This window comes from Oncorhynchus gorbuscha, linkage group LG04 (assembly GCF_021184085.1).
Source record: "Oncorhynchus gorbuscha isolate QuinsamMale2020 ecotype Even-year linkage group LG04, OgorEven_v1.0, whole genome shotgun sequence".
Taxonomy (NCBI): Eukaryota; Metazoa; Chordata; class Actinopteri; order Salmoniformes; family Salmonidae; genus Oncorhynchus; species Oncorhynchus gorbuscha.
In genome coordinates, this window is record NC_060176.1 from 52,121,080 (window position 1) to 52,133,002 (window position 11,923).

The 11,923-nt window shown below is 43.7% G+C and overlaps 1 protein-coding gene across 2 annotated transcripts; it reads right to left on the reverse strand.

The window, feature by feature from the left end:
* Window positions 1-1,395: 1,395 nt before the first annotated feature.
* Window positions 1,396-11,923, reverse strand: LOC124034251 (mitochondrial sodium/calcium exchanger protein-like). Of its 2 annotated transcripts, none has more exons than XM_046347169.1 (15): window positions 11,377-11,923; window positions 9,770-9,922; window positions 9,169-9,221; window positions 8,577-8,634; window positions 8,134-8,239; window positions 7,597-7,764; window positions 7,253-7,387; window positions 6,839-6,904; window positions 6,609-6,739; window positions 6,264-6,405; window positions 6,043-6,164; window positions 5,796-5,949; window positions 5,594-5,674; window positions 4,794-4,858; window positions 1,396-1,927 (listed from the first exon to the last, which is right to left on the reverse strand). In XM_046347169.1, exons 1-15 carry the CDS (start codon window positions 11,569-11,571, stop codon window positions 1,739-1,741), a joined length of 1,818 nt encoding a protein of 605 aa, XP_046203125.1. In that variant the 5' UTR covers window positions 11,572-11,923; the 3' UTR covers window positions 1,396-1,738. The 2 variants fall into 2 exon arrangements, with proteins under 2 accessions (XP_046203125.1, XP_046203127.1); XM_046347171.1 differs by lacking the exon at window positions 11,377-11,923 and adding an exon at window positions 11,001-11,143.

Below are 11,923 nucleotides of genomic sequence, written 5' to 3' on the forward strand. Positions count from 1 at the left end.
CAATGACAGAGGTCAAATGTTTTCTGTAAGTCTTCACAAGGTTTTCACAAACTGTTGCTGGTATTTTGGCCCACGTCTGGCACTGCAGGATTTGAGTCTCTGGCGGCGTAGTGTGTTACTGATGGTAGGCTTTGTTACTTTGGTCCCAGCTCTCTGCAGGTCATTCACTAGGTCCCTCCGTGTGGTTCTGGGATTTTTGCTCACCGGTCTTGTGATCATTTTGACCCCACGGGGTGAGATCTTGCGTGGAGCCCCAGATCGAGGGAGATTATCAGTGGTCTTATGTCTTCCATTTCCTAATAATTGCTCCCATAGTTGATTTCTTCAAACCAAGCTGCTTACCTATTGCAGATTCAGTCTTCCCAGCCTGGTGCAGGTCTACAATTTTGTTTCTGGTGTCCTTTGACAGCTCTTTGGTCTTGGCCATAGTGGAGTTTGGAGTGTGACTGTTTGAGGTTGTGGACAGGTGTCTTTTATACTGATAACAAGTTCAAACAGGTGCCATTAATACAGGTAACGAGTGGAGGACAGAGGAACCTCTTAAAGAAGAAGTTACAGGTCTGTGAGAGGCAGAAATCTTGCTTGTTTGTAGGTGACCAAATACTTATTTTCCACCATAATTTGCAAATAAATTCATAAAAAATCCTACAATGTGATTTTTCTGGATTTTTTCTCTCCTTTTGTGTCATAGTTGAAGTATACCTATGATGAAAATTACAGGCCTCTCGCATCTTTTTAAGTGGGAGAACTTTCACAATTGGTGGCTGACTAAATATTTTTTTGCCCCACTGTAGGTGTTTCTAAGCCATATTATTTAAAATTCAGTAGGAAATCAAAATGATCTAATGTGTTGCAAATAGCATTTTTTTTTTTTTAAAGAAGGGGGGGGGGGAATATTTTCCCAATTGGTAGTTTAGTCTTGTCCCATCGCTGTAACTCCCGTACGGACTCAGGAGAGGCGAAGGTCGAGAACAGTGCGTCCTCTGAAACACGACCAAACTGCACTGTTTCTTGACACAATAATGCCCACATAACCCGGAAGCCAGCCACATCAATGTGTCAGAGGAAACACTGTACACCTGGGGACCTTCTCCGTGTGCACTGCGCCCGTCCTGCCACAGGAGTCACTGGTGCGCGGTGGGACAAGGACATTCCTGCCAATTGTGCGCCGCCCCATGGGTCTCTCGGGTTGTGGCCGACTGCGAAAGAAACTGGACTCGAACCCAGAATCTCTAGTGGCACAGGTAGCACTACTGTGTCACTCGGGAGGCCCACAAAAGAGCACATTTTATACAATTGACTCACATCAACCATTCCAAACAGCAGTGTTTCTCACTACGAGACACTACATTCACATTGATTGAAAGGAGAAAATTCCCTTAAAGTGCTACTGCATCTTTTTTTCATTTTTTTTACTCCTTGTCAGTACATGGGTTACTTTAAAACTGTGTGTTACTGTTATTTCTGTATATGTGTGTAATTGTTTTGTGTGGACCCCAGTAAGAGAAGCTGGTCCTTATTTAACAGCTAATGGCGATCTAAATATAAAAAATATAGTCAGTGTAAACAGACAAAAGTTAAATCACAGTCTGATTGGTTCCAACTCCGTTAAGGCACAGTGTGATTGGCTGTGACTCCATCTCTCCCAGGAAGAGGAAAGTCTCTCAGGTCTCAAACCCGTCTGGTCAGTGTTCACAGGTGGCTCTATCAGACTGGTCCAAACCATCTCGTACAGGCTTCAGGTGTGGATAAAGCCGAACTCTGTGAGCAGCGCAATCAGGAGGAAGACTGCATAGAAGAGCAGGAGGAAGATTCCATAGGCCCGGCCCAGGTGGAAACAACGCAGAGGAACTAGGATGAAGGAGAAGACCAGAGAGAGACCCAGAGAACCTGCTAGAACCCAGGTCAACAAACCCTCTGGTTCCAACTGGGTGGTGTAAAGGGGTGGGGGTTAGAGCGAGAGGGGGGGTGGAGAAAATAAATTAGAAACTAACCTTTGGCACATTTTAACACACAAATAAAATCAAGCTGTTGCAAGAGGGGAGTATCAGTTCAATTCTCTGGTCACTACCTCTACAAAATGCTTATTTCAGACAGTTACAAACAGCTTATATACAGTACCAGTCAAAAGTTTGGACACACCTACTCATTCAAGGGTTTTTCTTTATTTGTATTTTCTACATCGTAGAATAATAGCGAATACATCAAAACTATGAAATAACACATGGAATTATGTAGTAACCAAAAAAATTGTAAAACAAATCAAAATATATTTTATATTTGAGATTCTTCAAAGTAGACACCCTTTGCCTTGATGACAGCTTTGCACACTTGGCATTCTCTCAACCAGCTGCATGAGGTAGTCACCTGAAATGCATTTCAATTAACAGGTGTGCCTTGTTAAAAGTTAGTGGAATTTCTTACTTTCCTTAAGGCACTTGAGCCAAACAGTTGTGTTGTGACAAGGTAGAGGTGGTATACAGAAGATAGCCCTATTTGGTATCGCATTATGGCAAGAAAAAATCAAATAAGCAAAGAGAAACGACAGTTGATCATTACTTTAAGACATGATGGTCAGACAATCTGGAAAATTTGAGGACAGCCACAGGAAAGGAAGAGCCAGAGTTACCTCTGCTGCAGAGGACAAGTTCATTAGTTACCAGCCTCAGAAATTGCAGCCCAAATAAATGCTTCAGAGTTCAAGTAACAGACACATCTCAACATCAACTGTTCAGAGGAGACTGTAGACAGGTGGAAATCTGTAATTTGGTCTGATGAGTACAATATTTTAGATTTTAGGTTCGAAAGACTGTGTCTTTGAGAGACGCAGTAGGTGAACGGATGATCTACGAATGTGTGGTTCCCACCGTGAAGCATGGAGGAAGTGTGATGGTTTCAGGATGCTTTGCTGGTGACACTGTCAGTGATTTATTTAGAATTCAAGACACACTTAACCAGCATGGCTACCACAGCATTCTGCAGCGATACGCCATCCCATCTGGTTTGCGCTTAGTGGGACTATCATTTGTTTTTTAACAGGACAATGACCCAACACACCTATAGGCTGTGTTAGGGTTATTTGACCAAGGAGAATGATGGAGTGCTGCATCAGATGACCTGGCCTCCACAATCACCCTACCTCAACCCAAATGAAATTAAATGGTTTGGGATGAGTTGGACCGAAGAGTGAATGAAAAGCAGCCAACAACTGCTCAGGATATGTGGAAAATCCTTCTAGACTGTTGGAAAAGCATTCCAGGTGAAGCTGGTTGAGAAAATTCCAAGAGTGTGCAAAACTGTCATCAAGGCAAAGGGTGGCTACTTTGAAGAATCTTAAATATTTTTTGATTAGTTTAACACTTTTTTGGTTACAACATGATTCCATATGTGTTATTTCATAGTTTTGATGTCTTTACTATTGTTCTACAGTGTAGAAAATAGTCAAATGAAAGAAAACCCCTTAAATGGGTAGGTGTGTCCACACTTTTGACTGGTACTGTGTATATATACACTGAACAAGAATATAACAAAAATAAAAGCAATATGTAATGTTTGTCCAATGTTTCATGAGCTGAACTAAAAGATCCCAACATTTTTTCATACGTACTAATTTTGCTCACATTTTTTTTGCACAAATTTGTTTACATCCCTGTTACTGAACATTTCTCCTTTGCCAAGATAATCCATCCACCTGATAGGTGTGGTATATCATGAATCTGATTAAACAGCATGATCATTACACGGTGCGCCTTGTGCTGGGGACAATAAAAGGCCACTAAAATGTGCAGTTTTGTCACAAACCACAATGTCACAGATATTTCAAGTTTTGAGGGAGTGTGCAATTGGCATGCTGACTGCAGGAATGTCCACCAGCGCTGTTGCCAGAGACTTTAATGTTTATTTCTCTACCATAAGCCGCCTCCGACGTTGTTTTAGAGAATTTGGCCAACCGGCCTCAACCGCAGACCACGTGTACGGCGGCGTGTGGGCGAGCGGTTTGCTGATGTATACATTGTGAACAGGGTGCTCGATGGTAGGGTTATGGTATGGGCAGACAACGAACATAATTGCATTTTATTGATGGTCATTTGAATGCACAGAGATACTGTGACGAGATCCTGAGGCCCATTGCCATGCCATTCATCCGACAGGAGGTTCGTGGCACCTTAATTGGGGAATGGGCTCGTGGTAATGACTGGTGCGGAATCAGTGGAATGGTATCCATTTGCTCCCTTCTGGCCATTATTATGTGCCGTTCTCCCCTCAGCAGCCTCCACTGCTCATGTTTCAGCATGATAATGCACGGCTCCATGTCCCAAGGATCTGTACACAATTCCTGGAAGCTGAAAATGTCCCAGTTCCTCCATGGCCTGCATACTCATCAGACATGTCAGCCATTGAGCATGTTTGGGATGCTCTGGGTCGGCGTGTACGACAGCGTGTTCCAGTTCCTGCCAAAATCCAGCAACTTCGCACAGCCATTGAATAGGAGTGAGACAACATTCCACAATCAACAGCCTGATCAACACTACACGAATGAGATGTGTCGTGCTGCATGAGGCAAATGGTGATCACACCAGATACTGACTGTTTTTATAAAGGTATCTGTGACCAACAGATGCATATCTGTATTCCCAGTCATGTGAAATCCATAGATTAGGGCCTAATTAATGTATTTAAATTTACTGATTTCCTTATATGAACTCAGTCAAATATTAGAAATTGTTGCATGTTGCGTTTATATTTTTGTTCATATATGAGGTGAATGGTACTGAAGCTAAGAGCAGACGTACCGTCACCACTGGCTCGTTGTTAAACATCTGTATCAGACAGCCAATGCCCACTCCAATCAGCATGTCTGAAAGGAACATGATCAAGGGCAGAAACATGATGCACAAATGACTGCATAGACCTACACGTAGCAGACACACACGCACTCGCTTTTAACTTGCACAAACACACATCCAGCAGACACACACACACTCGCTTTTAACTTGCACAAACACACATCCAGCAGACACACACACACACACTCGCGCTTTTAACTTGCACAAACACATCATCAGACACACACACACTCGCAGCACAACACACACACACACACACTCGCTTTTAACTTGCACAAACACATCCAGCAGACACACACACACTCGCTTTTGCAACTTGCACAAACACACATCCAGCAGACACACACGCTTGCACAAACACACATCCAGCAGACACACACACACTCGCTTTTAACTTGCACAAACACATCCAGCAGACACACACACACACACTCGCTTTTAACTTGCACAAACACATCCAGCAGACACACACACACTCGCTTTTAACTTGCACAAACACATCCAGCAGACACACACACACTCGCTTTTAACTTGCACAAACACATCCAGCAGACACACACACACTCGCTTTTAACTTGCACAAACACATCCAGCAGACACAAACACACACACTCGCTTTTAACTTGCACAAACACATCCAGCAGACACAAACACACACACTCGCTTTTAACTTGCACAAACACACATCCAGTAGACACATACACACACTCGCTTTTAACTTGCACAGCAGGCACACAAAAGGATACTAAAGATGATTCCCCCAAAGCAGGCTGATAATGCCATCCGTGGGTAGCCCTGGCGGGCGATGGTGATGTCAGAAAAACAATCTAGGAACCGAAACAAACAGATTCAACACCACAATAAGTAAGCAGTCTGTTTGTCTTTTGTATATCTTTTGTATATTTAGTAGGTGAGGGCAGCGGTAACCGCAGTGTGCGTGTGTCTCACCCCCAATGCTATTTCCCCAGGCCAGCAGTGTGAGACCCAGTAAATTGTTGGAAAGACTAAGGACCACACCGAGCATGTGCAGGATACTGACCACCTCCGAGGCTGCAGCACTGATCCACATCGCACTCACCACAAAGCCCAACAGAGAGAACACCTATTGAAAAGAAACACACATTATACAAACACCACAACACCTAGCAGAAACAAAAACATTGACAGAGTGAACGAATGAGTCCGTGTGTCTTACTAAGTGGTATGCCGGTGGCTGGTCATTAGAAGTGGTGAGGAAGACTATGGCGGAGAGGAAGAGGCCAAAGAGCAAAGTCAACGCCCAGACAGGAAACTGACCCTCGATCAGATACAAACCGTCTACAGAGAGAGAGAACACCAGTCCAGTCAGTTAACACACTTCCTCTGGAGAGGAATAGAGATGAAGGTTCTTTGACCCCCACAGGCGTGCAGACTCACACTCTCCGGAGCTGAAGGTGAGCACACAAACCAGCGGCGCAGTGATCAGGTGGAGGCAGTTTAATGGTCTTCTCCAGTTCCTGTCTTCTTTGTCAGGATCCACCACTGGAACAGTCAGCAGCAGCAGCAACTCCAGTGGCATCTATGGGGGGAACTGCAGCTCAGCAAACCACTCGCACTCAAACACACACTGATGCTCCTGTCAAGCTCTAGCTCTGTTTCCAACCCTTGTCCATTCCCCTTACCCTTAACCCTCATTCCTACAGATCTGCAAATGAAAAGTGCAAAGACACACATTCAGATCTGCAACCAGCAAATCGCACACATACATTCATGCACACACACCTTCAGTATTTTCACAGTCCTCCAGCGCCAGGTCTTCCTCCTCCAGGTCCTGTTGTCCACAGGGTTTAGAGAATTCAGCAGGATGGAACTGGTCGACTCACAGTAGGGGAGCAGGGGACGGTACTCACTGTCTATATACGCACACACACACACACTCGACTGAATTGGTTCTCGTAGCACACCCCAGATGTATAACTTAGTGGAATGTGCACAGTGACTGTGGTTGTTACCATAGCCCTCCTGGATGCTGCCATTAGATAAAAGAGGAGCCTGGTCTGACTCAGACGTCTGGAGCTCTGCAGAGAGAATCAACTGTCAGACACACAGGGTGTAGGTGTGTGTATGTGTGTGTTAGTTCTGCTATACTTGTGGGGACCTAAAAATCCCCCAAAGTCCCCACAAGGTTAGTAAAACAAGGAAAATTCTCCCTCTGGGGAACATTTCCCACATCCCCATGAGTACAAAGGCTATTTTAAGCTTATGGGATAGGTTAGGGTTAGGACTACAGGTTAGGGTTAGCATTTGGGTTAGGGCTACAGTTATGGTAAGGGTTAGGCTTAAGGGTTAGGGTAAATAGGACTTTGAATGGATAACATTTAGGTCCCCACGTGGATATAAGAACATAATATGTGTGTGTGTGTCACCTGGTACGTGTGTGTCAGCTGGTGCGTGTGTTGAGCTCTGGATGGAACTTCTAGTTGCTGAGTGTTTCTGATGACTATAGATGTAGGCACTCACAATGACTGTTACCACATACACCACATACAGCCCAAGGTACCCTGCAGAGAGAAACAGACAAACACTTATTCCACCCCAACCATCAGCGTGACTAGTCTTCCTACCTTCTGAAGTACACGGAACACAGTGTCTATGAATCAAGAAGCGTCTGGTGTTGTTTAGCTCCCAGGGTAATGTTGAATGTGGACTGACTGACTGACTGACTGTCTGTCTGTGTACCTAGTGTCTCTCTGTCTGTCTGTCTGTGTACCTAGTGTCTCTCCCAGTGATATAGTTCCTCTGTAGAGGATGATGAAGGTCCAGAAGACTGCAGCCATGTAGAAGATGACATCCCGCAGGAAGGGGCGGGACGCTACAGTGAAGGGTTTGACCAATGACACAGACCCGGCGACCACCGTGGTTACAAAGATACCCGCTCCTATGAATGAAGGGAGCGAGGGATTAAACTCTGTGTGTGTTTACGGAACAGTGCTCCTATAGCCAGGCAGTGTGTGTGTGTGTGTGCATGTACCAAACAGTGCTCCTATAGCCAGGCAGTGAGTGTGTGTGCATGTACCAAACAGTGCTCCTATAGCCAGGCAGTGTGTGTGTGTGCATGTACCAAACAGTGCTCCTATAGCCAGGCAGTGTGTGTGTGTGCATGTACCAAACAGTGCTCCTATAGCCAGGCAGTGTGTGTGTGTGTGTGTGCATGTACCAAACAGTGCTCCTATAGCCAGGCAGTGTGTGTGTGTGCATGTACCAAACAGTGCTCCTATAGCCAGGCAGTGTGTGTGTGTGCATGTACCAAACAGTGCTCCTATAGCCAGGCCAGCGGTGTGTGGACGGGAGAAGGCCACAGTGGCACTGAAGACATCTGGAGCTCCGTTTCCTAGCGCCAGGAACGTCACACCCTGACACACACATTTAGGGAAAACACTTCTGGTACTGGAGTAGAGTTTGTCCATGAGTATGTGTGTCTGTGTAACAATGGTGATTATTTAAGCACATTTAAAGCAGACTGCATGGAAATATGTTGTGTGTGTGTGTGTAACAATGGTGATAATTTAAGCACATTTAAAGCAGACTGCATGGAAATATGTTGTGTGTGTGAGAGAGAGAGAGAGAGAGAGAGAGAGAGAGAGAGAGAGAGAGAGAGAGAGAGAGAGAGAGAGAGAGAGAGAGAGAGAGAGAGAGAGAGAGAGAGAGAGAGAGAGAGAGAGAGAGAGAGAGAGGCCTGTAGAAGGATACAGCCACGTTGTGTGTGAGTCGAAGGCTGGAGGAGATGGCTGAGAGGTTGGGACAGAAGCTGCAGAGAGAATAAACACAAAGATACACCTTCAACCAATCAATAGCTAACATAGAACACACCCTGACAGAGTCCAAGCACTGTTCAAATATTTCTGTGCCGTTTACTTTCAATCAAACACTGCTCTGTTCATTGGTTGATACCACTGCTTCTGCTTTCACTGTTCAAACACAAAGAGCAGCTGCTTTGTCTGTGATGCATGTGATCAATCACATGACCTGATCACAAACATTAGAGGTGAACAGAAACACTGCAACTCTTATGTCCCTGAGAGGAAAACAAAAGACACACACACACCTTAACCATGACACACTTATCTCTAGTGGTCAAGTGACTACTGGGTGAACTGCTGGAGATACCACTGTTGTAACTGCAGTCAGCGGAACACAACACTGTTGTAACTGCAGTCAGCGGAACACAGTTACAAACAATACCTATCTCTTTACAGCCAGTGTACAGGTAGCGAGAGAGAGTGTTACAAAACTCATGTTCAGAAAAGATATGTTGGAAACAGAACATGTGAGAGAAACTTACAACTTTGACGCCGTCAGTCCGAGAACTATGAACAAGATTAACAACCAGATAATCTGTAGAGAGGTGGGGAAAGAGATTAGTTAGATTAGTTTTCTGACATGGCTGAAATATCAGTGTTTATAAAAATAACTTTCATATCGACAAGCAGGTATTGAGTCTCTTTCTCCCCCCCAAAATCACTAGTATATACGACTAGGTATATGGGCTAAGAACAGTGTAAAGTGTGCAGTATTGAGCCTATGAGGTGAATACAGTATGGGCCTATGGGGAGTAAGTAACCCAGACTAACTCAGCTCTGTGAGAAGAAGTCCTGAATTAAACCCTGACTCATGAGTTTTACTGCATGGCTCAGTTTGAGGAAGCTCTACTCAGAACAAGGGGAAGTGGCAGCTTTTATTCGTGTTCATGATACTAGCCCCGATTGAGGTTGCTTCAGATTCCTTATTTGAATGCATGTAGGTAATTCTGATTAAGAACACTTGCTAATGACAAATTTGTGTATAATGCCTGTAATAACGCATGTAATAATGGTCTACGCGCACGCGCACACACACACACACACACACACACACACACACAAAAACACACACAGTGTGCTTACGCAGAGTGTGATAGTGAGGGGTGTTAGGTTGGGTGGTAGTAGACAGAAGGCCATCTTGAGGTAGTTGATGAAGCTGTCTTCCATACTGCAGTCTGGAGTGGCCTTCACAAACGCACATCGATCAGCAGCACTCAGGTTCATCACAATGTCACACTGGAAGACACACACACACACATACTTAATTACTACATCACACTGGAAGACACACACACACATACTTAATTACTACATCACACTGGAAGACACACACACATACTTAATTACTACATCACACTGGAAGACACACACACACACATACTTAATTACTACATCACACTGGAAGACACACACACACACATACTTAATTACTACATCACACTGGAAGACACACACACACACATACTTAATTACTACATCACACTGGAAGACACACACACACACATACTTAATTACTACATCACACTGGAAGACACACACAAATACTTAATTACTACATCACACTGGAAGACACACACACACACATACTTAATTACTACATCACACTGGAAGACACACACAAATACTTAATTACTACATCACACTGGAAGACACACACACATACTTAATTACTACATCACACTGGAAGACACACACACATACTTAATTACTACATCACACTGGAAGACACACACACACAAATACTTAATTACTACATCACACTGAAAGACACACACACAAATACTTAATTACTACATCACACTGAAAGACACACACACAAATACTTAATTACTACATCACACTGAAAGACACACACACAAATACTTAATTACTACATCACACTGAAAGACACACACACAAATACTTAATTACTACATCACACTGAAAGACACACACACAAATACTTAATTACTACATCACACTGGAAGACACACACACAAATACTTAATTACTACATCACACTGAAAGACACACACACAAATACTTAATTACTACATCACACTGAAAGACACACACACAAATACTTAATTACTACATCACACTGAAAGACACACACACAAATACTTAATTACTACATCACACTGAAAGACACACACACAAATACTTAATTACTACATCACACTGGAAGACACACACACAAATACTTAATTACTACATCACACTGGAAGAGAGGGGAAGCTTTCAAATAAATACATCGTCATCAATGATCTACTGCACTGAGCAGAACACACTTGTACGGAGAAAAAAATAAAAAGTATGAAAAGATTGCACTCACTACTGTAAATCGCTCTGGGTAAGCGCGTCTGCTAAATGACTAAAATATCAAATGTTAACGTGAAATATAACAATATGGTGGATGTCATGTGTTATTTCATTGCAGTGCACATGAAGGAAATGAGAGAAGGATTTAAAACACTCGGAAAATAATATAAAATTGAACTTAAAGCAAAAAGGTTGACCTCACAAACAACGGTCACGAGACCAGATACAACATGCGCATGCCTGCCTACTTGAATAGTTGGCCAGTTGTGCAGCTATTGCTCAACACCACTAAACGTGGCAAATCAGATATTTCAGGGTGCATCTGTCGGGAAAATTGAGTTACAAAGCTTGAGATTCAAGGTTGAAATCTAATTCGTTACCAGTCTAACCTCATCTGTGTTTCCCTGACGTAACATCGCGGAGTGTGTGTCCACCATGGTCCCCATAGAGAGCAGATCAGCACCGTCGGCTGATCGGTCTGGAGACGGAACTATCCCGGTCCCAGAATCACCGGAGCCCAAAACATGGCGACAGTGACACCACAACAGCAGCAACACGGATATAAATACAACCCGAGATGTCATATTTTACTCCGTCCAGGAAATACATGCATTCCGATTCCTTGCCACATCAGACTGGTGGGAGGTCGGTTTGGTGGTTTGGATTAGACCTGAGAATAGAATACTGGAGAATTGAAAGTGTTCCTTGTTGCTGTAAACTAAATGTTGCAATGACAGATTGAAGGCACCCTGATCAGCAATAATTCATAACAGAGCTTGCTTGACCAACCCTTTGTGACAGCCAACTCTTTATGTTGTAGGCTACTCGCTACAAATAAGCGCGGAAAGCTCGTTTTTTTCTAGTTGTTGACATTATATCAGTTCTAGTTTTCAGAAACGTCCGTGAACAATATGTACCAAAACGTCTGACTCGCGG